General features: G+C 39.8%; 1 protein-coding gene across 2 annotated transcripts in view; it reads right to left on the bottom strand.

The window, feature by feature from the left end:
- Positions 1–25538, bottom strand: part of EPHA3 (EPH receptor A3) — a 367059-nt gene that overhangs the window by 83749 nt on the left and 257772 nt on the right. Inside the window, exons 6-10 of one of the 2 annotated variants that reach the window (XM_019528572.1) lie at positions 23358–23482; positions 12050–12209; positions 6894–6996; positions 6367–6434; positions 2666–2791 (exon numbers count right to left, since the gene is read on the bottom strand). In XM_019528572.1, coding sequence (XP_019384117.1) covers positions 2666–2791; positions 6367–6434; positions 6894–6996; positions 12050–12209; positions 23358–23482 — 582 coding nt within the window. Of the gene's footprint in view, positions 1–2665; positions 2792–6366; positions 6435–6893; positions 6997–12049; positions 12213–23357; positions 23483–25538 lie in introns of both variants that reach the window. The other variant, XM_019528571.1, reaches the window with a different exon arrangement.

Raw genomic sequence — 25538 nt, forward strand, 5'->3', positions numbered from 1 at the left:
TAAGATACACTTAAGCTTTTTGCTACACTGGGTCTTTAAAAGCATCAAGTAAATTGTTCTAAATGAAGGAACAATTGGGTGAAAACCTGAAACAATTACTATTCAAGTTGTATTTTCTGATGCTCAGCTTCTGAAATCCTCCATGTTTCTGTTCATGAGAAAAGGATGTACCCTTGTTGTACCAAGGTATTCAAAGTCATGTGGATAAAGGGACCTTCCCTGTTCCTCCTTATTAAAGTCCCTGGATAAAGCCTTGTGGAAATATTTGAAGAACTGCTCCAGAATGTTGTGATTACTTCACAGACCAGTGTGTGTAGTTCTTAATTTCATGCTTTAATGTTTAAAAGAATCCCTCTTTGATTCAGCTGCTTCTTAATGCAATGTCTTTATCTTCCTCTGATATTATTCACGCTTGCATCTATAAAGAAGGTGACTGATGGGCAAGGAATGCCCAAGACATTAGCTCAAACGGCATTTCAGAAAGAAGGTCGGCAGTATCCTCAAATTGAAAAAGTTCCTGCAGATGCTAGCTAGAAACATGGAAGCTGAGAGAGCAAGCTCTGGGGTATGACATCTGCAGACATTTCATGAGATTTGGATTCTATTAAGGGCATGCTGCCATGAGGCAGGAGATGCTAGAGGTGCTACAGAGGGGTACAGATTCTCCATAGATTTATTCTATGCTGCTGTCAACTCCCTTGAGACTAGTGTGGGTCAAAAAGAATCTGCTGGTTTTGAGGGTCAAAAGCCACTGCCACTTTCACTGGGGTGGAGTGGTTCAGGGAGAAGTTTATGACATCCTTGACTCCTCAGGAGACCTTTGGTTTTGAGGCTTATCTGAATATAAAACTCTTTTCCCCACTGCCGTATATTTTATTTATTAATTTGTACATACTGTTCAGTCCTATATGCACTGTGATAAAAATAAGTAATATCAATGAGTTACACACACACACACACACACACACACACACACACACACAAAGAGTGTACACATGTTTCTGGTGATGTACCTTCTGCTTTTAAGAGTCTCACAATGTATGAAGCCCAATATATTCATTAGGTATCTTAAGATTCCAGCCTCACAGAAATATAACCTGGGATTTTGAATGACTCCTTTCTCTCTCTCCCCCTGCTACTTCTAAAAATCCATGTGCAGTGAGTACACTGCTTCACTGCTTTTACTGAAGAGGATGGAGAACAGTGCACTCTTGTGGGACAAAATTAAAACCAGCACTAACAAAAAGTCTACTGCCAAGGAGCATAATCTGACTTTTTCCTAGCAGCAATGAAGGGGAATAAAAACTGTATGAAAAATTATTCCCTTGTTGGGTTAATTGTGACATATGTGGAAAGCACTTGCTCAGCTTTCTTAATGAAATCCTACAAAAGTGCTTGCTGAAAGCCTGTTCCTTCTTCTCAAAATGTTAATGAGATCAGTAAAAGGTTAAGGAAAAAATTAGGAAGCTTAAATAAGAAATAGCATAAAACAATATCTGATAAATTTCAGGCTTAAAATACTTCCACGGGGATGGGGGGAGGGCTGAGATTTTACAATTATCTACTGCACTCTGACACGTCACATGAAGAGGAATGAGTGCCCATCAAGACCATGGCTATCCTGGAACACCGACAACATAGTTCAATAAGACACTTGCATTCCTGTTCCAAAATCTGGCCATCTCGACTGCTTGCAGATGTTAAAAAAACCAAACAAACCCCAAAATGTGGTATTATCCAGAAGCAGCAGCATGTTATTTGACCCAGCTCTTCAGCATCTGTATAGATCAAGAGCTTCAGCAGGGCTTTTTGGTGCTTTTATCTAACAGCTGATTCAATCAGCTATTAATTAAAGGTGCCAAAACCCTCATGAAAGCACCTGCTCTACATAGACACTGGGTGAGCTGGGTCCAACTAAAGCAATGTCTCTTCTGGGCATGTGCTGGGCTTAGCATGGGAGTGCACTGAATTTAAAGTAAAATACCATTTTGGGTTTTTTTAAATGTCTGGAAGCAGCTTACTGTTTGTTTTAAATACAATCTATATTAAAGGGCATTTCTATGGCCCAGACAGCCAGTAACCAGTCAGCCAGTCTTTTGCTCCTAAATCACTAATTCAAACTGAAAAGCTGACCAAAATCAATTCTGGGATCAAAGGTCACCACAACCTGATGGGTGGGTGGTGACTAGTATGAAGTGAATTCCAGGAGTCAGCTGAGGCCATATACGGTGTCCATATATGAAAAAAAAAACATGACAGCTTTATAACTGTTTGCTGTGTTGACAAACTGCAATGATACACCTGTTCAGTCCTGCATGTAAGTCTGAACAAGATTTTCACTCTTAACAATGCTGACTCAAAAAAAAAAAGAGTTCAAGTAAATTTTGAGAAACTGTCTTATCTGTGCTATGTCTCTTTGGGAGAAAAGCATAAGACCCGTATGTCCAGAGCTGTTAATTCAGAACCTTTCCATGGACTAAGTTCAGTTTCAACAATTGCTTATTTCTTGTCAATGAAAAAAACCCAACCCCGCAGTGTACACCTAGCCCATTGTGTATGGATCCAATCCCAAACAATTCATAAATTTTAACTAGCATTCAGATTTAGATTAATAAATTTCACGTATCAACTCCTCCTTTTAATTTGACTTGTTAATGGTCATTACCTGCTCCAACAACTTTATCGATGGCTATATTGGTTGCATCCAATTCTTTGGCAAACTCATGCACAGCCTGGTTGGGGTCTTCATAGGTATGTGGGTCTACATATGTTCTGAGGCCTGGAAGTTTTACTGTTTAAAGACAAACAGAAAGAGACAGGAAAGATCATGTGGGCTCAATTAACCATATTAGGCAAACAGGAAAAGAGCAATAAACAAACACCCACCAATCACTATCAGAAAAAAAAGGTGCATTGCTTCCTCAGGTTGTACACAGGGTGATTAGCTGCTTTTGAAGGTTTCTGAGAGGCCAAAAATTCTTAATAGCTTGTGACCACAACATTCAGGAACACACATACCTTGCTCTTCATTAACATATCTATTTTCAGATAGAGACCATAAGGTTTGAAAACAGGCCCTCAGACACATCTGAACTTGAAAAACTGGCCTGCATTTTAATATCAAAGTACTACCTCATAATGTCCACTCAGTGTTTAGATACTCCTTTACTTTGTTTTTTTCAGGGTAGCAAACAGAGGAAAAAACTAAAATATACATGATTTGCAATATATACAAACAAAATTTTCACTTATGGAAGAATTGACAAACCACCATTTATGAGGAATGCTCAAAAGTCCTCTAGAGTTAGTGGCAGGCTGTTGTTGCTAATTCTGAGACAGACAATCTGAGAACAAAACAATTTGTCCTTTCCAGTTTTCTGACCTGTGGTTTTTATTTCACCTGGGGCAAGCAGTATGCTCAAATAAGTGCCTGGGACTATCTGGCTTTAGGGGCAAGTCACAAGCTAACCTAATCTTCCCCGCCCCCATCATCAGGGCTGGAAGGAAAGGAAACACATTGTCATCCCAGATCATCCCCTCTGGCAACAGTGCCAGAGGCAATCTAAAGACTTTTCCCCCCCTTCAGTCGCTTTATAGCTGGGGGCCCCCTTCCTGCATGAGTCTGATAAATTGTGTGGCTGGCTCTGAATTCATTCTGTGTGCCACAACACTTCTTTAACAAAAAGTAAAATAACCACCATCCTCAGGAGTATCCTTTCCAAGTATGGCCTGAAAGAATGTGTCAAAACTACTGACCTCTGCTATGGTTTAAATGTGCTTTTCAGTGCATATGATAAGGAAAAGAATAATCTTTTTTTAAATCATTGGTTAAAGTGTGGCATTGTTTCAACAATAAACTGCAAATATTTTCTTGCAGGTTTTATGAAAAGTAAGTTTTATGGAGATTTATTGGCCTCAGAACTGAGAGGAAAATTACAAAAGCAAGTCCCCATATTCACTGCCTCCACAACAATGCCAACTAAGACTCACGCTTCCAACAAAAGGGCTGTGTGGTATGTGCGCATTAATAAATGATGAACGTGTTTCCTTAAAGCATCTGATGATTAAAGAATCATTTGCAAGTAAAACAAAAAGTAATTGGCCGTATATAGCTCTTGGTTAAAACAACCTCGTAAATGCTTCTCTCCATCTATGCTAAAGGTATGTCAAGGCTCCCTCTGCCCCCAATAAAAATAACAACAATTAAAAGCTTCTGCTTAGTAGGGCTGCTGATTTTTAATGCTGACCCCAGAGGTTCCCAAGATCAGGTGATGGTGACTGCAAGAAGAATAATCCATTCAGACCAATAATTAAGGGCAGCCCATATAGTCACTGGGTTCTGTCATGAAAAACAGATAATAAACACATGTACATGTGTTAAGCTGCACTACTTTACAGCTCATTCTGTGCAAACACAATAATTTACATTTCCATTTTACCAGCATGAATTGCCCTAAGGGTAGCAAAAAGTAGAAAGGGCCTAGCCAAAGAGGGCAAGGGGAGAGGATCTGAGGAGGTGAAACACATTTCAGCTCCTTTGAAGTAATATTATAGGATTTGTAATAAGGCTGTAGGGAATAGTTCATGGCTGGAGCTTTTTTAAAAAAAAAGCAATTCAGAATAAACTAACTGAAATAAACCAGCTGCTGTATTTAAGATGCAGAAAGTTTATGACAGCCATGGAAGTTACTTTATCTTCTTGCAGTTAATACAAACAATTTTTTGTTTTTGTGAGAAAAGCTGGAAAGGAACAGAAAAATAGTTTCAACAGTGACACGCACATGCAGAAAACTTGACAACTCTAAATATGTCTGCATAATCAGTAACTCTTTTTGGGGATGTTTCTCAGAGAAGTGATCAAGACCCAGAATTCATGACCAACTGGATTCATCTTAGTATCAGCATGACACTACTCAGAAAACAGAGCGTAGGTATCCAAAGCCAAACGAAAAGCAATCTAATCCATAAGAATTTTAACTGAGCCGACAGGTTTTAGAAGAGTGATTGTGCCATTCTGTTGTAAAGCAGTAGGGAGAGCTAACTCTGATCTGTGATTTGTCTGTGACGCTTATTTTTTTTAATGGCTGCTTTTATTTTATAACCTAATTAAATTTGAATGATGAAGCTCTAATGACATGGGGCACATACAACTGAATGGATTGTTTGAACTTAGTTTGTCAGCTGCCAAAGTGCAGCACTAACAAAGCTCAGCACCACGCGCTAGAAGAAGAGGGAGGGAGTTTGGGGCAGGCGGGGACAATAACTCCGGACAAAAGAATGATATTAATTGTCACCTGCCAATTGTCCCACTGCAACTGTAATTGGGAAACAGTTCTAATTTGCAGCTACTGTGGCATAACCCCATAGTATGGAATGGTAATGCAATTTTTCTTGGTATACAACCGATTGCTATATCCAACAGCTCTCTTTTGCAGAAGGTGCAGTGTCTCCACTGCTATCTAGAAAGTGATATAAAGGTAAAGCATAATTTTGCTGTAAACCAAATTAATTTTAAAATGCAGTACCCCATATAGTATAAATGTATTTAATCACTGCCAGACTGTATTGGTGTCTTAAGTGCATAGCATATTTTTAAAAGTGCAATCTAAATCACAGCAAAGACTAAAGCATGTGAGAGACTGGAGAGATTTCATAACGAAAGGGATTGTTACAAGAGCATCCAAGAGAAGCTTTAGAATAGACATCTTGAGTTTTTAATTACAAATTGCTATTTACTGATTGTAAAATAAGGTCCAGATCCAAACACTACTGAAATCAATAGGAAAAAATCCTAACCTGGACTTTGGATCAGGCCCTCAGAAAGCATATTGTGCTAACTGCTTCACTCTTATCATCAGGCAACTGAACATTAACAAATTAAAGAGGACATGTTCTTGGAGCAGTGAAAATTGTAAACAAGACCACACTTAATTGATATGCTTGTCTTTAGAAACCTCTCCAAAGTCTCAGAATGCTTAATTCTAATCTCAATTTATTAGCAGACTAACTTTGTAAAGAAAACCTTTCTCCTTGATACTTTCAGTAATTGTGAAGTCAGTTATACTTTGCTGTGGAAAAGTTGTCTTTATTTAGATTTCAAATGCTTAATAATAAGGAAGTTTATGTTTTTCGTTCAAGTAATGCAGAGCAGAATCAATGTGATATAGTATTATTTGAACACTGCCAACGCTATGTTGCTCATTGCCTATCTAACCATGGTGGAAAGAAACTGCACCAAATATTAATTAGTTGGATGAACTCTCCTGCCTGACACAAGAAAACTTTTGTTTCATTTATATCTAAATTTAAGCTAGTTGCTGAGCTGGAGATTATTCAATAAAATATATAGAGTCTTTCATAACTTACAATGTCCATTCCCAAAATGTAGCCTCTTCTCATCAGCACCATGTTTAGACTTGTTGTATCCACAAAATCTACAAGCAACAGAGAAAAATATAAAGAAACACATATAATTTTACATCTTAATCATTTGATCAAACAGAATAAAATGTTTTCCCCATAACAATTAAATACCTGTTTGGAAGTTTAACAATGTTTCCATTCTCTACCCTATAGAGTCAAGCTATGTTCTCAGGGAATTCAAGGAAATTAGCTAATGAGAGGATTCATTGATTTTTGACCCCTACCATTTAATTTTACAATTGCCTAAGAATGTGTTTATAGCATTTTTTAACTAGTACTGTATGACTGGTGCTGCTCATATTAGCAGGCTCATTACTGAGTAGCAGTGCTCCAATTTCTCAGGCTACAGAAAGCGGGAAGGTAAAATACAGCCATTCTATTGTCTGACACCACTTGATTGACCATGCTCACCAAGTGGCAGATGGGGAATAGAAGTAAGAATAAATGTGTAAAACAGATGATAAACTAACCTCCCAATCAGGACATACACCACAACTGTGAGAAGAATAATCGCTACTGCAGCTGAAATGGCGATCATTACAACCTGGCTATTCTCGCTGGAGATGGAGAAGGCTGGGAAAATTAAAACAATAAAAAAAAAAAAAAAAAAAATAACCAAGAAAGCATTAAGCACAACACAACTGACATGCATTTGGGGATCAGAAAAATTAACCCATTATTTCATTGCTTTGTTCTGAACTTTGAAAAGCTGCTTCCTAATATTCTAAAGAGTAAGGTTTCATTCCTTTTCTTTGCTTTACAAGTTTGGAAAAGATTTTGATGGTATTTATTACTCTGTTTTATGTTATTGTCATCTGTGACAAGAGCAAGGCAAGAAGGTCAAGTCACTAATTACCAGCATTAGTTTATTTCTGTAACATTTTCAAACCAAGGATCGTAGTGCTTTAGAGGACAAAACCTCAGAGTATCATTGTGAGGTCAGGAATCATCATTATCCTACATATACATTTAGGAAGAAGTACATTATAAAGAACAGTCACTTCAAACTGGGGCACAAGTTTCTGGGGCTGTAGAGAAGTTGGAAATGGAGAAAAGAAGTCTATGTTAGCAGGCTAAACAAATGCAGGAAAGACCTTATAACAGAGTCGGTGGTCTCTGTGCATTATGGACATAGCCTGGCTCATGTTCCATAGATAACAGACATACAATAATGATTGTGCAGCCTTGACAAACTAATAATTGTGATGAAATTATGGGGCAATTTAATACCTATCTACATAAAATTTACACAAATTATTCAGATATGTTCACAGCTGTGGCCTGTCAGCCATTCTTCAAAGCTATTGATCTGCTTCTTACCCTGTGGCATACAGTTATACATTATAATCAAGTTAAAGACAACATGGAAAGAACATAAATGATTTCGTTTTTCTTATCATATACTTCCTATCATCAACGACTTTTTTCCAGGCACACACTGTTTGTCAGTTACTATAAAGGCTGAAGGTCACCAAAATAGCCATTTGCAGCTAACTGGTTTTGAAACAAGGAGCTCAATTATTTTCCAGAATAAGAGCTGAGAGGGAAGGGGAATAGCTCACATATCTCAAACATTCAAACATGTCAAGTGCAAGACTATTTGGCTTGTTACTAAATTTTTCTGTTTATTTTTAAAGACATTGCAATTTCTAAACAGAATATTTCTTAAACCTCAGACTCTCAAGCCTTATAATTGGACCATAAATAAAACATCACTACAATATTTGTGGTATAATCTTGTTAGGTTGTACCTTTGGAATCCTTCCCCTCCTGATTCATAACTGCAACATTATTGCAGTATAACATTATTGTTAAAACACAGGATAGGAACATTTTGAGAGAGTTGGATTGCTTACATTCTGCAATTCCACTGCAAGTTCCTTCCTGTGTCAATTTGTCACCAACATTTTCAAAACCAGATTCTATGCATTAGGCATCTATATCCATATTTTAGCACTTAAATAAATGAACCAACATCGATATGCTGGGCACCTACAACTTCTTTGTAATAAAGAAAACACCAGATTCAATTTCCAGCACAATATTGATGATAAAGCAAATATTCTGGATGCATAGTAGGGCTGTGCGAAGCTTCAGTCCCTGATTCGATTCGGTGGCGATTCAGCCAGATTCAGTGGCCGAATCTCCAAATCTGAATCAAAGCAGGAGACCCTTTAATCTCTTCAAATCAAGTCAGAGCCCTCCAAATTGATTTGGAGAGATTCAGAAAGATTTGGAGATTTGGACATAGATATAGTTTTAAATGTTTTTTTCTACATACCTCAAGGTAGCAGCTCATGGACACTGCGATGCTGACGTGCATGAAGTGTCCCACAGGAGCATGGGGGGCTCCCCAGTGTGCTTGGCAGCAGACCTGGAAGTTGACCAGAAGCACTTCTGGTCCACTTCTGGATCCGCTGGGGAGTGTGCAGGAACCCCCCCCCCCCGATGCTCTCCCAGCTCAGCAACTGGTGGCTTCTGGGTCTGGGGGGCACCCAGGGTCCCCCCATAGCTGATCACTGAGCCGGGGGAGCGCACTCCCCAGTGGACCAGGAAGTGGACCAGAAATACTTCTGTTCCACTTCTGGGTTTGCCGCCAAGCATGCAGGGGGGTCCCCAAGCTCCTGTGGGACACTCCATCTACCCCACCATCACAACATTTATGAGCTGCATCTGGTACCTTGAGGTATGTAGAAAACACATTTAAAACTGTGTCTATGGCTGAATCTCTGATTCTCCGAATCAGCATCAAATCTTCAGATTCGGATTTGGCCAAATCAAATCAGGGACAGTGATCTGAATCAATGAATCGAATCACTGTCCCCAATTCCGGCCAAATTCAAATTCAGATTGAATCTGGCCCATTTCGCACACCTCTAACCAGAATCTTTCTTAGGCAACAATAAAACACAGAGAAAGCCTCGTAAGGATCACAGGTTAGCAGAGCACTACAGGGTATACTTAACTTCTGTAGTGTTCAGTTTACAGATAAGAGACACAACTTGCAAATGCTTATGCATTACAGTAGGCAGGCAAGGTCCTTTGGGTAAATGTGGTAACTTGTATTAGACCAACTAAATAGTTGGAAAAATTCTTCTTTGCGAGCTTTCGGGAACAAACATCCTTCTTCAGGCTACAACCAACACCCCTGTATGCATTACAGTAGCAGATGCTTTACTGATTTCAGACATGGGTAAAAGGAGGTAGGAATGGCCTCGTAAGAGAAACATAGGTAATTTAACTGGATTATATCATTACACTATTGTAAACATAAATTACTTAAAATTCTCTTGGAAAATCTTTCTGGGCTAGGTATTTGATTAATTTGCTCATTCACCCCTGTGGAGCAGGCCAGTGTAGCTTTAAGTATCAGCACCCATTTAGGTGATGTATTGGTATGCCAATAGTCTTCTGCAATTAAATAAATGTCACTGTGAGAGCATATTACCAAATAAACATGTCTGATGGCAACATCTGTAGCAACACATCTGTTTCATACTATGTAGTTATGAGGTTAATGAGGAGTTTCTTCTGAGTGAAGCTGACTAAAAAACAAATACATAAATAAATTGCTGGAAGAGAAAAATCCTAGAAAGCATCCTTATTCCATTTGTTGGTTGATGTTTTCTAGGTTTTATAAAAAAAAGATATATTTTATTTCTTCTGTTGGATGCACTCTCTCTCACTCCCCATTTTTTTTTAACATTCCAAAATCTGTCATTTCAAAAAAGTATTCCAATTCTGAAAAAATAGATATAGCTGATGAACCAACATTTGAAAACCTGCTTATGTATGACCATTTTACAGTGGAAAATGGTCCCTTTGGGGTGACAGGGCTCCACAACAGATGACACACAAAAAACAAAAACTGACAAATGATTACCTGGGTTGAAATAAAAGCTCATTAAATTAGAAGTTTGCTCAAAAATTTTTAGAAGCAACTTTTTAAAAAAGCTAATAGCATTATAAAAAAACCATATCAGACAAACAGTTCATGAAGTCAACATTTTACTTTTGAAAATGTTCATCAGGTCTAGTTCATAAAGCCTGAAGCATCTGTTCAAACAGACTTGGAGGCAGACTGACAGCTTAATTCTTAAATATGGAAGAACCATGAGCTGTAAAAGAACATTTTAATCTTGCATTTGAATGTCATTGACATAACTTGCATGCAGAAGGGAACAACAATTCTCAACCTTTTTTAGACTCAAGGCACCTCTTGGAAAATGCCAGCTCTTAGCTTTCACTTGTGTTTTGACTATGGGAAAATAACAGCAATTGTTCTATTGCAAAGAACTTAGAAAGACCAAAACAGGTCAGAATATTTTCAACACTATTTGAAGTCTCTGGATTTATCTTGTGCTTTGCGCTGAGATGTTTGCACACCCAACAATGTTAGTATCGTGCAGCACTCTCCAGCATCATTAAAAGGATATCACGGCACCTTCACCGAAAATCAAGGTGCAGATGCACACAAAGTAGAATGGGCATAAATGTTGGTAGGGGAGCAAGCATGTAGAACTATATTTCAGCACTGAAAACTTCATTTTAAACTTCAGTTCAACAGAACTACTGCTGTGATTTAAAAGTTAAGCATATGCTTAGTGCCCTGCTGAATTGGATTCAAATATCTGGATTGTGTGAGCACAAGTATCAATTTCAAAACTGAAACATAAAATTAGGCAATTACTGTGCAAAGAATTACTGTGGTCACTCTATTTGACAACTGGGACTAAAGATATCTAGAAACATCAGGAAAAGTACACCAAACATCTTTTTAAACATTTGTAATAAAAACATTTTAAAGCATTACCAGCATCTTTAAAATTGTTCTTTCACTGCTCAATTTCAAGTAAGGTTAGATCTTTCAGTGCAAAGAAAGCAGATGAAGTAATAGCTCAATGTTGTTTTCTACAGCACGTCCATGTAAAACTCTCAAAGCGTTTTATAAAGGTTAATGACTAAACCTCACATTTTACTGCTGTGTAGTAAGTAGTATTGTCTCCACCTCACAGAATAGAAAATTGAATCATGGGGTATAAATAATTTGTCCAAGGTCACAAAATTCAGTGGCAGAATGGAACTAGAACCACAACCACAACCAGAAGTACGATTTGACTGAATAACCATGCCTTCTGATTATATCAACTTCACCTTATAGCTAGAAAGGGAAAACAGCAATGCTCCTCCATAATGAGGAGAATTATGCACTGACCCATGGGACTAGAAGAAAAATGAGACAGTAGTTCTCTTCGAATATGGAGTTTTTACAGTCCAGAGGGTCAGGCAACAAGATTGGAATATTATGCCATGTGGGTCTGTTACTGAATTAGACTTCCCGTCTCAGCAGGAGCTGCCATCTAGTATAGGATCATATTAATTCTGGCAATAGGTCTCAGGGCTGAGAATGGAAGCAAATACCACCTGTGCTATTTATGGTATATTCCTTACAGTATATTTCAGTTTTAATGATAAAAATATAACATTATATGGTAATATTACCCAGAAAGACACATTATAAATTGTTATGACTCACATTTGCTAGATAGGGAATAAAAGTAGTCATTCAAATCAGTCTAAAATTGAGCAGGAAAAACATTTAATGACTGCTTGAATTAGTACATACAATCTGGACTGGTTTCAAACTCAAACTTGCGGCTATTGGTCCCATATCCAGCTGCTGTTCGGGCTCGGATTTGGAATACGTATGTGGTATCGGGTTTGAGGCTACTGATGGTAACGTTGGTTCCTTTTGCTCTCAGAATAGTATAGCTTGTCTCTTGCTCCTGCTTTGGGGGAAGAAGTTACCACATTAAAACCCAACACACTCCAAATCAAATTAGAAAGACTCAATATTTAGCACAAAATTAGCTGCATGACATTGTCAGTTTTTTCTGAATAATAACAATTATGAACCAATTAAACTTTGTGCAGCCATTCAATTTAAATCATCATGAGTCTGTAGATTAATAAGAGTCTCAGATCATTAGCGGTTCTTTTGCCTGGTATCATATATTCTATTTATGACATTTTATTTAATGTTTTCATATCACTTTGTCCTTAACCTGTAATACTACAAGAAAATGATTATTAAAGTGTTATCTGAAAACCATAAAGCCTAGACTCACCAATTGCACCAAATTGAAAGCTGTTACAGGATAATTTAGAACATTTTAGTGCTTTGCAGACTTATTGCTATGGCTCAGCTTTTACTGCAACATGTTTTACAAATCAGTTTGTTCCTTTATAGCAATTAGAACAGAATATTCAAACTCTTTACTTTGGTTTTATAGAGATTTTAATAGAACTATACTGCAGTTAAATTATGAGCCCAAGCCCACTCAAGCAAAATCCCACTAAACTCAACAGAAGCTTTGCCTGGATGAGGACTTAGAATCAAAAGAGCAAGGTATGTATGCTTTTTATCCCTGATTGTCAAAGAACAATATATGTATATCCATTATATCCACACCTCATACGTTAGAACACAAAATGTGCTGCAGTACATCTATATTTCTCATAAAAAGTTTCATATGTGAGCAAAGAAACACCCATGGCTTCAGTAACTTAGTAAGAATGACATTTCATATCTTGCAAAAGTTAATTATGCTAAGAAAATGACGGGTAACTTGATAGTCCAGTGCTTTAAACACTTGTTTGTAGTTTGAGGTGTTTTGTGCAGTTATGTATTTTAAAGCCAGCCTGTGCTGTTCTTGTTTTCCTTAAAATGGCAGCTCAGGAAAAACTCTGGATAACAGCTATATACTGTATTAACTGAATATCACATGTACTTTCCTCTCCTAAATCAGCCCTCTAAAATTGGAGTGTGTGTCTTAAACAGGGAAGCTGATTTTTCTTCACTGGAACAGAAGTATGGAGGAACAGAAGCAGGGAAACATTTACTGGGGCGGGATGTGGTAAGCAAGGAAATACAGGTATGGAGAGAGCCGTGACGAATTCAACTACTCTGGTTCACAGGGATGTATGTGAACATTTTTTTTCCCTTCAAAAGCTACTTTGTTGGCTTGAACACGTAAACTGAATATAAAATATTACTGACTTGACTGAGTTTGCCTGGCTTTGGGAAGATGCTGAACTGAACTTGGTGTGTATTGAGAGCAAGCACTCTCACCTAGCTTTGTATTATATTTGGCGCATCTACATGAGATGCTGACTATGGAGTAGCCTGATACTACTGAGCAGCAGTGTCATGTGGCAAAACCCACGATGTGACGCTACTGCACAATAGTATTAAGCTACTGTGCAGCAGTGTCACAAAAAAGGTGTTCGGTGGTGCTACTGTGCAGTAACTCAGGTTACTGTGTATTTATTTAGTACTTGTTTAAACGAGTACTAAAGAAATGCTCAGTAACCAATGTGCAGTAGTGTCTTGTGTAGACACGGCCACTGTGATGTTTCAGAATTTTAACCTAAACTTGGGAGGCTCTGTGATTATAGTCTGGATGTACCAAGAGTACTGAGGCATGAATCCTGAGTTTGGAAAGTAGACTGTATACTTTCACACCCCAAAACTTGCTACTTATCTTACTCACATAAGGAATTTAACTAGTGTGGGCTATTTAATAGTAAAGACAGATAAACACATTATACCAGGGGTGGGCAAAATATGGCCCGTGGGCTAGATGTGGCCCGCCAGGCCATTCTATCTGGTCTGTGAGGCCCCTAAAAAATTTAGAAATTAATATTTATCTGCCCCTGGCTGCCTGTCACGTAGCTCTCAATGGCTTGCCAAAACTCAGTAAGTGGCCCTCTGCCCAAAATAATTGCCCACCCCTGCGTTATACTGAGCTAAAAGAATGGAAGGGAGGTATGTGTGTGGGGGTCTTACTGTCCATTAGCTGATTCCCTGCAACTCTTTGAGGTCTCTGGTAAATGGAAGCTAAACTAGGCAGTTTTCCCCTAAAGGAAACTGCAGATTAAGTATCATGTTTTATCTTCCACTTACAGCAGGATAGGAGTGGAGTAGGCAAAAAAAATAAAATAATAATTACCACAAATTATCTGATATACAATACAATCCTTCCCCAATCCTTTCACAGAGTGTAATGTGTATGTGTGCCCATACACTTGCTATGTATGCATTGTGGTCTATGGCACAGTATGGAGAAACTGGAATGAACATTAATGTAGCTAACTCAATTAAGAAAAGACAACAAAGGAAGGAAAAGAAAAGAGCACTAGCGGCAACAATGCTAAGCTCAGCACCGGCTCATTTACCTTATGTTTGAGAGGGTAAATTAGTCCCTCACTGAGCTTTGTCCTACTCTGACTAGACTACTTTAGATCCCTGAGCTAGCTAGTTTGAAGTAGTTCAGATATCTTTATAACAGCCTGCAGCTTCCAGTATGGAAACACCCAAAAGAGACTTGAATCCCAGTTTATGAATGTACTGATGTATGTGCGTAATGTATAAGCATGTGAGTATTCCCACTGGGCATGTCTACACATGCATTAATATGCTTTTCGTAATCCACATTAAATTTAATACCTCCAATGCGAAGGCATTTATACATACGTCCAGGAGTGGGGGTGATGAAGAACTTTAATTACAGTGACTTGGAGAGCTTTAGTTAACCCCCCCGCCCCCAACACCATTTTTCAGCATGGGGATGCTAATACATGTAACACTGAAGTGCAGTAATTACCACACCCCAGCGGACTTGATTAAATGAGTCTGTTCTGATGCACTGTGATTACAGGATGATGGAGTAGACTCGCTGCACATGTATTAGCTTTGAGATACTACATAAATGTGCATTAGGCTACCCTAAAGTGCAGTAGCCTATTTTACTGTGCATTAGTGTATTAGCATGCTTTTTTACACAATGCTTTAATGGATTAAAATAGGATACCGCATGTTAAAACTCGTGTCCAGACAAGCCCACGCATGCTTCTTGAAGCATCTCAAACACCTTTGAGACAGCCATTGCAGGGGTCTGGGGGAGTGGAGGGGGGGGTTGGGTGAGACAGCCATTGGGGGGGCTGTAGGAGCCAGCAAGGGATGGGGCCAGGCAGAACAGCAATGGGGGGGGGAGCTGGGGGACCAAGCGGGGTTGGGGCAGTGCATGTGGGCCCTGGAGGAAGGCCATAGCCCCTGTTGTGGGGCTGTGGCCCCTGAGGGGGAGGGAAGTAGCCCCTGTGGGGGGGCATGGCCCCTGTTGGGGGGCAGCAAAATATATATTCATGTATTCATGAAACATGTATTCAGAGTTCACTTTAATATTATGATAGCAACACTGGTAGTTTTTCCAAATTGCTTTAACACTGTAGATATATCAATACAACATTGCACATCTGATCGCTGTCTCTCTTTATAGTGGTCTTTTGTTTCAATTGTGGAGGAACATGGATTTTGGGGTATTTTACAGAGTGACTCTGGGATTTTTTTTAATCAGGGATTTTTCAGTGTTCCAATAGGGAACACCAGAGTTCCTGCTAGGGAGGCCAGTGGTGGGACCCTGCCTGCTCTGAGCTGTCACCTTGGACCCAGCTGACTGTGACTGACCTCATGGCCAATTGGGACTAGGAGGACATGCTTTGACAGTTCAAAGCAGGCCACCAAACCCAGAACATCTTCTGGGTGATAGCTGCCCACATGGCCAGGCAGGGGGCACACATGGCAGTAGTGCCGCACAAAGGCCAACTCTGCAGCAACGACCCACTGGCAGCTGACCCAGAGGGGCAGATGTCCCATCCAGGTCTGACAGGTGCACATCAGGTCACTGCCAGGCAGCAGCCCACACTGCCAGAATGCTGCAGTGGGTAAAGGGTGCAGGGAACTCTCCAGGCTGCTTGAGCAGTCCAGCTGGCACAAGGGGTAGTGTCCCCAGGAACCAATTGGCTGGGCCTCAGAAGCTCCCGAGAGTGAGTAGCCTTGAGATTCTTGCCAAGGCAGCTTTTTGTACTGATGGGGCAAGGACAGGGCAGGTTTTAGCTCTAGCTTCCCCTGGCTGCGGATCCAGGAGGAGCCAGGCAGGGTTATTTTGCCCCAAGCGGCACAATTTGCTCCACAACAAAGTACATGTCCAAACACATACACCGACATGCCCTGGCTCAAATTTGCACTGCTTCTATATGAGCTGCTGCAAGTGCACATGCTTGCATGTGTGGATGCACTCACTGATGCTAAAAAGACAACATTTAAGTGACTTTTATAAATGGATCCCTAAATAGGACTTCTTTAGGAGAGTAAGATGGACTGGATCAATTCAGCAAAGAGAGGTTACCTCTACAAAACCTCTATCATGTTCCATTCACTTTCAGAAATTCATTTTATTCTCCATTTTTTATCCCTTATATAAAAAAGGGGTATGTTTAAACATGCAAGCAAAAAAAATATACAAGACAGTCTGAAAAATTAATGGGTTGACTTAAATGTATAACTTTTCACTTTAATAAACCTAGATTTATTTCTTAATTCAATTTAACTAGATTTAACTTAAATTTACTTCTTAACTGCCCTTCCCCACCCCCCAAATTTAAGTAAATGCTTTGATTTTTAAGCCATAACATTTTTTGCTTTTAAAAATGTAATTTTTTTTGTGTATGATTTAGGCTGGATATTCAGTTTAATCTGACTTCAGGTTCCCTTCAGACAGTACAAATATTTCCTTCTTAGCGGATGTATGTGACAGACAGAATGTGGTGTTGGCTATATCAGTTAATAATATGCAATGCCACTCTGAAAATAAACATTTAAAATCATGGTATGGAAGATATCAAAGTATCTTAGTTTATGGTAAGCTTTGTAAGACACATGTTTTGTAAGTCATTTTTTATGTGACTAGTAATCAAATCAGCTTGACACCACATAAAAGCCTTAGTTTATCTTTCCTGGGGACAAGGGAGAACTTCAGAGATATGGCACACTAGTCACCATAAGCAAAAGGAATATACAAAAAGAAGAGAAAGTCTTTGCCAGGAAGAACTTTAATCAAACACTCACTTAGCTGATGAATTAAATCTTACGTGTTCTATTTAAGCATTTCCTCCTGGTACACTAGATATCATCTTTACTAGAGAGAAAATCCTGCTGTTATTAGTAGTGTCTCATACAATGAAAACTGTACCATTTTAATCTAGGTTTTCCCATAGAAACTTCAGGTAAATTTAATATTTACATTGGCAATGTTAATGAAAGTAAAGGGCAGTTCTTTTTTAGATAAACAGACAATCAATGTAATCTTATATGGATCAGTTGTGGCTAATGCACATGAGAAACTAAAAGGAGCTATAGCCACCTACAATTGAAAGAATATTTTTTGCTTCATCCAGAATCTGAACTGTGCATTCACAAGATAACTTAACAAAAAACCTCTCAAAACCTACCGGACCTAGCCACCAAAAAAGAGGGATTCAGAGTCTGAATGAGGCTAATACCTGATTATCTACAGTTTATTCCAAGGGTGTGAAATTTTTGGCCCCACTGGTGGGACAAGTGGTCCATGGTTGGTTCCTTTGAGAGGTCAGCATGTGTGGTTGGGCTCCACGCATATGGATCAGGCCCTCCACCCCTGAGCCACCTTGCCCCATCTCCACATGACCCGATTGGCCCCAGAAGCCCAGATGGGGCCCCCTTTCTGGCCCAGACCTACACATCATGATCAGGCCCTGAGTCACCCTGGCCTGTCCCCATGTGCCCTAATTGGGCCCTGTGCTGCCTGGCCTGGCCCCATGTATCCTGATCAGGCCCCACGCTTTCCTGGCTCCAGGAATGAGAAGCCCCAGCCCTTCATCACCTTGGTCCAGCTCCATACACCTGGATCAGGCAACGCACCCCTGGTCCCATACACCTGATCTAGAGCACTATCCAGCCCACTGGGTTCCCCACAGTATGGAAATCTGGCAGCAGGGGAGTGGCAATAAATGCTACTGGTGCTCCCCCTCTGCCAAACTTCTGGATTCATAGGGACTCATAAGGGCAAGATGATATTGTTCCGCAGGCTGGGGATTATGCACCCCTGGCTATTCCCAATGGGTATGTCTAGATGAACATGGATGTGCAGTATGTGGCGCCACAGACCTGTCTGCAGTGCTGCACATCACACGTGCCGCTTATGCAGGCATTCTCTGCATTAGTACTTTGCAGTATGGGGTGGCTTTTTGACCCTGGGAGATCCTGATGTCAAAAAAACCTGCACCTAAAAAAAAGCAGGCCAGTGCACATGGTGGCATTTATATGGCTGAGGTTGGCAAAGCACTTGGGTATATGCTTAACTTGAGTATTATTTTGCACTGCCTTAAAAAATGAACCATGTATTTCCTCCAGCTTTACTAAACTCTCTCTCAAAGTATTAATATTATTTAACATTTGTATAAAACTTAACATTAACTAGGTACCATAAACTTTATTTAAAATGCAGTTTTTTTCTGAAATGACAGTCTTTAAAAAGCTATTTTGGCAGTCTATATTTATCGTGTCTCAATCACATTTAAATCAAGGTGATAGGCCTGCAAGTTAAAAGATTTTTCCCACAAGTGCCACTGCAAACCCTTCCTAGAATCCCCTCAAAGCTATATTCTTTCTTGTTGTAACATCCCATCTGTAAAGAAGGTTCTGTGGGTCAATTACACTCATAGGCCACACACCACACATGGTGTGGATGCTTGGTTCCCTGGGGACACCTTGCGCCACTGCTAGTTGTCTCTGGAGAATGCCTGTGCCACGCATGCTCTGGTGCATGGCAAGTTACCCTGGGTGGGGTAGGGGAGGCTGGGGCCAGCACAGGGATGGGGCTGCAGCAGTGGCAATTCTGCCACACAGAGTCAGGGTGGCAGCTATAGCATGGCTCTGGGCAGCTCAGCTCTGCTTTTGAGCAGTGCCTGCTGCCCAAGTGTGAGCTCCTCTGCTTTTTTTTTTTTTTTAAATCCATGGGGTTTTTCTGATCCCTGGATATCCAGAGGTCAAAAAACCCCTTCATGCTGCTCCCTTGTAGCACGGAGAACAACTAAATGTGTGGTATGTGGTGCACATACTGCATGGCTGTGCTTATCTGGATGCAGCTCTACAGCTTGGTAATTTCTCAGATATCTCCCCTTAACCATACCTTACCAATGGTACTATTTTATATTTTATGTTTAGCAATATGTGAATGAGTGATTTCTGCCAGATTTGGAACAGCAATTGTAACTTAGTTAAATTTTTCATCAATATTAAGTATTCTGAAGAATTTAAGTAGGGCTTAAAAAAAGATAGGGAGAAGGCCAAAAGAACAACAGGTGACATTCAGCATCAACCAGGGGAGGATAATAAACATTTAAAAGAGCAATTTGCTTTAGTTGAGGGTTGTGACTATACCGGAGCTTCTGTGTAATAAGTTATGAACACAGTCTGTTGAACAGCTTATTCAATACTGTCTGTATGAAAACATTTAGTTTAATAATGGGGTTTTGAGGAAAAACAAGCAGAGAGAAACAACCTCTCAAAACAAGCCACACCTTTATAAACATGTTTTACACATGTTTAAGAGTAATGCCCAAATTAGTGAAAATCCAACCTCTTGGCTGCAGTCAGTTTACAGAACTAGATGTGATAACTTTCTGGCTGAGGCCTGTGAACCAGAAAACCTAAAGGACCATCTCCCCTTCCTCCCATGGAAGGGAAGAGAGGGGAGTTCCACATGGGGATCAGACTGGCAAGCTGATGGCCAGCAGCCCCATGCCCAGTTTATGAGTAGGGGAATTGTTAAATTCTACCTGAGAAGAATAAAAGCACAAAGGGGCTTGGTGCTAGAAGAGCTCTCCTGAAACGGACCAGGAAGAAGACAGCTAGGCTCATCATCAAGAGAGAAATTTCATCTGAAGTAGAGAGAAAAGAGCTAGGCATTATAACTACAGCTGGCATTCACTAATGGACAAAGGCAGGATACTGGACAGCAGGATATGGACCATTAGTCTGTTGTGGCATGACAATTCCTACCCACAGCTTGAGTGAATGGAAATGAATATTTTTATAAGGCAGCACAGAAACATGGATAAATAAATAGAAGAGGAGTTAAAGAGAGGCTATGGTCTGAAATCTGCCATTTACTTATTTGTGTTGTTAATATATATGATGGGGTGTTTTATATAGATTCAGTTGACTTTGAGTCAAGTTCTCAGAACTGTGTTAGCTCTACAATGCCAATGGTGGGTAAGTGTCATGGAAGTGTACTTTAATCATTGGTATAAGCAGACATGACTCTGATACTACGAAGAAAGCATATTTGAAGTTTAATCCTACCAGTCATAGGGAATGTAAGGCATTTTGATTTCAAGAAGCCTCCTATACCTCACAGTATTGAACTGTCACTGAGTAAAATAATGCTGTTTCATTAACGTTACTTTTCAGAGTAGAGCTACCATAAAAAAAAAAAAAAAAAAAAAAAAAAAAAAAAAAAAAAAAAAAAAAAATCAGTGATCCTCTACTCTGCTCATAAATCAAAAAACATCCTATCCCTAAGCAGTTACTGAAGATATTTAACTTGCTCAAAATTCAGACTGAAAAAAATAATCTTAAATTGTACCCTGAATCCCATCAAACTCTTGAAGGACCATCCTGGGAAATGAGTTCCAAAAGAAAAGACTCTCAAGCTGAGCTCATCCTGCTGCAGGTCTTGAAAAACAAAATTACAGCCAATGACAACATGAGCACACTGGTAGGTCTCAAATGAGATGGAAGTCATTAGCTCAAGTAAACAATCTGTCCTGTGTGAAAGAGACTGAAGCTCTGGGTGCATTTAGATATAGGTACTTTGTGAGGTAAATAACCCTAAATTCTTTATTAAAAGGCAATACGTTATATGATTTTTTTTTTTTAAGAATGAAAGAAAATGAGAAAGTCCAAATACTTTCCATGTGGTTTTACTGCTGGTTTACATGTGGTTGTATAAATAAAGACAAATTGATATATGGTTGGTTCTCCTTTAATGACTCAATCCTGATGTCATTGAAATAAATGGCAAAACAGAAACTGAATTGGTCTCAAAAAAAGGAAATCTACAATACACTCCTGTCTAGAATTAGTTTAAAGCTAAAAAAGGTTTGGGAGGATTTTTTTTCTTCTTACCAGCAAAGGTTAAAAATGATGGGTGTCTGACTTCACCAAGGCCCTTCAAAATCCAAATTCTCAAAAAAGTCAAATGGTCAGATCATAAAGTCACAAAATTAGAGTTGGACGGGACCTCAGGAGGTCATCTAGCCCAACCCCCTGCTCAAACCAAGACATATATAACTGTATAATCCCAGCCAAGGCTTTGTCTACTTAGGTCTTAAAAACCTCTAAGGATGGAGATTCTACCACCTCCCTGGGTAACCTGTTCCAGTGCTTTACTATTCTTCTAGTACGAAAGTGTTTCCTCATATCTAACCTAAACTTCCCTCGCTGCCACATGAGACACTGCTCCTTCCTTGTTCCATCATCTACCACTACCAAGAACAGTCTAGCTCCACCCGTTTTTGAACACCCTTCACGTAGTTGAAGGCTGCTATTAAACCCCCCCCTCAGTCATGTTTTCTTCACACTAAATAAGACCAGCCTCTCCTCAAGTCATGTTCCCCAACCCTCTAAACATTTCCATTGACCTTTGCTGGACCCTCTCCAATTTATCCACATCCTTTCTGTAGTGGGTGGTGGGGGGAGCAAAATTGGAGACAATACTCCAGATGTGGACTCACTAGTGCCTCACAGAGGGAAATAATCACTTCCCTTTATTTGTTGGTAACACACCTACTAATGAAGCCCACTATGCTGTTAGTTTTCTTCACAACAAGGGCACACATATTCAATTAGCTCATATTCAGCTTATTGTCCACTGTAACCCCCCCAGGTGCTTTTCTGTAGAGCTGGTGCCCAGCCAGTTGGTCCCCAGCTTGTCCATGGGATTATTCCATCTTAAGTGCAGGACTTTGCACTTGCCCATATTGAATTTCATGAGATTTCATTTGGTCCAATCCTCCAACTTTTTTAGGTCTCTTTGACTCCTAGCCTCATTTCATACATCTTTTTAGAATATGGAACATAGTCTTCAGACTGGCGATGATCAAGTGTAGTTTCTATTAGTAATGTCACTCTGCCCTTCATAGGACTTAAAATAAGAGAATGATGGTCTGACTGATCTATCAAGTCCTTTTCACTTCTAACATCTAGGATTTAAACACAATCTCTATCCTGATACAAACCCATAGAAACTAGTGTCTTGTTCACTTTTGGAGGCTTGAAGTCCTTAGTTTGCACAAATAAGTACTATCAGTATTTACTGAATTAACCCTTTACTCCTGCCAATTTTTTCTTATGCCTAACTGGAATTGGCAACAATGTATTCTTTGGAACATTATAGTGGAATCTCATTCATTGAGGCAAGGGCAAGTCTCACTCTGTGATTTGCACAGCAGTTGTTGGGGATCTTCCTTCCTATCAGCATGATTTACTAGTGAATTTACTACAGCTCAATAGCAGATAGCCTGATTACAACTGAAAGAACACAATAAACAAAATAAAACAAACCTTTTCCTTCCCCCTCTCTCTTCCCCTCTCCCTTCTTTTTCTGTCCTGTTTAGGAAAGATATAGTTACTTTTCATGGTTCACTAGTGTGAATTACTCTGATGTTGTAAATTGTGATCTACTCTCTCTCAAATCACTTGTGTGCAAATATGCTGCACCTGAAGGACAACTCATAAATGAACAAATATTTTTAAAAAGAGTATTTTTTAAATAAACACCATGAAACCAAGGAGGCAAAGACAGCTGCACATTTTGTGCTCATCCATGGGCTCATTTTCATGAACCAGGAATTTGTCAAATTGAACAGTAACTGTTGAAAGAGACAGAGAGCAAAGGCATGGCTGCATCCTGGTCGTTTTAGGCACAAAAGACAATGATTTCAGTACGAGACTATAAACACTGAAACATCCCCCTTCCACCTCTTCTTCCCACCTTTTCATAGTACTTGACCTCGTAGTCCAAGATGATCCCATTAGGATGTTCAGGTTCTTGCCAAGATAGAGACACGCTATTCCTGGATGTCCGGTCCTTCCTAATTATTGTGATGGGGGATGGAGCTGCAAGGAAAGGGAGGCGGGGGAGGAGGGAGAGAAAAGCAAATGGAGTTTATCACTGTTCTAATCCTTGGCAAGAAGGTATTGTTTCCATTTAAAAGACTCCTGAGTATAGGTCTGGCCCTGTATCAACACTCAGCAGCTGGATTATAGTCCTGGTAAACATGGCTTGAAGCATACTGGCCTGAAGGAAAATGAGCTGAGACTTTCTGTTACTTGTGGACTAGTGGCAAGAAAGCAGATGTTTTCAATCTGCTACTATAATGTAAGCAATGAAATACATGTGATATATTAAAAAGGAACAAAACAACAGTACTACCTATTTGTTATAACGTTTGCGCATTATTATTACCAGACACTGCAGATCATTGATAATACTCTCATATGCAAGAATACAACAGGACTGGAATACATTACATACAAGGAGTCCCCTGGTATCCATAGTTAATAATTATCATCAGTATACTACAGAATACATCCTTTTTATGACATTATTCAGTAATGTTTCCCCTAATGCAACTTGTTCCCTCCTACATGACATTTCCTTTATAATGTTTCTTTGAAAAAAAAATCTAAAAGGGCAAAGTACAAGGCAAAAAATCTAAAGGCCAAAATATAAGCAATTAAACTTTAGTTCAGAGATACACTGATACAGGTGGCAAAAGACGGCATGCCACTAACAAGTGAAATGAAAATAGTACTGGAGGTCCTGAAACTCTCATCTCACAAGTTTTCAAGCATAAAGCAGTTCATAGTATGCTTCATGTTGCTTGCCCAAACTGGGAATGAAATCCAGGACCCACTGCAGGCTATAGCAAAATTTCAATGGACTACGATTCCCTTCCAAATGTCCATTTTTTGAGGTGGCCATAATTAATGATAAACCAGCTCAGCACCTAACTAATTACCAGTAAACAGTAAGATAGAAATTGGGTGCATTTGTGCAGTTCACATTACGACATCCTAATAAAAATGTATCAGCTGATCTGAACAATTAGAACCTACACCACCTCCCACTGTAGCTGTAGAGTTCTACTGTGAAATCACAACCCTCCCACACACTGCTGCTCGACCAAATGCCAATGTTAGAACAGCCCTGGCCATGTGCCACTAACCACATTCAAGATGGAGAAGTATGCTGGCCCCACAATGGGAGCTCACCAAATTGTGGCTAGGCTACTTTTTGGCATTTAATGGAGTGGGGCAAGTGGGCACAATGTGTTATTACAGTGGTATGGCCTAATGTTGTCAGAGTCAGTACTGATATGCCCTCAGGATTTCAGCTGAATTTATGATAGTGTTAAGATTTGTTTAGGTTCAGCTATCATCTGTTGCCATGCACTAGAACAGCATTGCTATATTCAGGTTTCCAGCACTGCGGGAACACTTCTAAATGCCAAAAAAATGTTTTAATTAAAATAAATTAGAAACTTATTTCTATTCATATTTGGTTTTGTTAAGTGTCTTTAAAACACAAACCTTGTGATGTCAAGACTTACACGTAAATGTTGACAGTCACTCTCTTAATAGATCAGTGAGATGAGAAAAATATAAATGCTCCTACCAAATTTATATACACTTCCTATAGACAGTGGTTCAAACTGATTCCCATTTGTCTGCAATACCCTCCTGTAACAGGGGGCCTACTGGGGGTGATCTCCATGTGGCCCGCCCACCTGTTCTTGGGCAAACTGCCTGCCTTCTTGCCCGCCACACCTTGGTCTTAATTGATTAATTAATAGATGTAATTAGGTGGGAGGCTGTCCGTTTTCTGTCCTGCTGCTGAGGGGCACCATCTGTGGCTCCATTCCTCCCCTACAACACAGCTCAAGCCTTGCAGATGACATCCTGATGTTCTCATATGCACCAGTCCCCCACGATGGGGCCCAGAATCCTGCTGTAGGACCCCCAACTGAGCTCCTCCCTTCAGGCGGACTCTGCTGCCATCATACTGGGCCATGTCTCTTTCTGCCACCGGCTCCCCTTCAGGTGTGGTCCCTCACTGGGACCTTCAACTCACGCTAGCCCCGGCCCACCTCCAGGCCAGTTGGGACACCAG

The sequence above is a fragment of the Crocodylus porosus genome, unplaced genomic scaffold (assembly GCF_001723895.1).
Source record: "Crocodylus porosus isolate Cpor-Errol unplaced genomic scaffold, CroPor_comp1, whole genome shotgun sequence".
Classification (NCBI taxonomy): Eukaryota; Metazoa; Chordata; order Crocodylia; family Crocodylidae; genus Crocodylus; species Crocodylus porosus.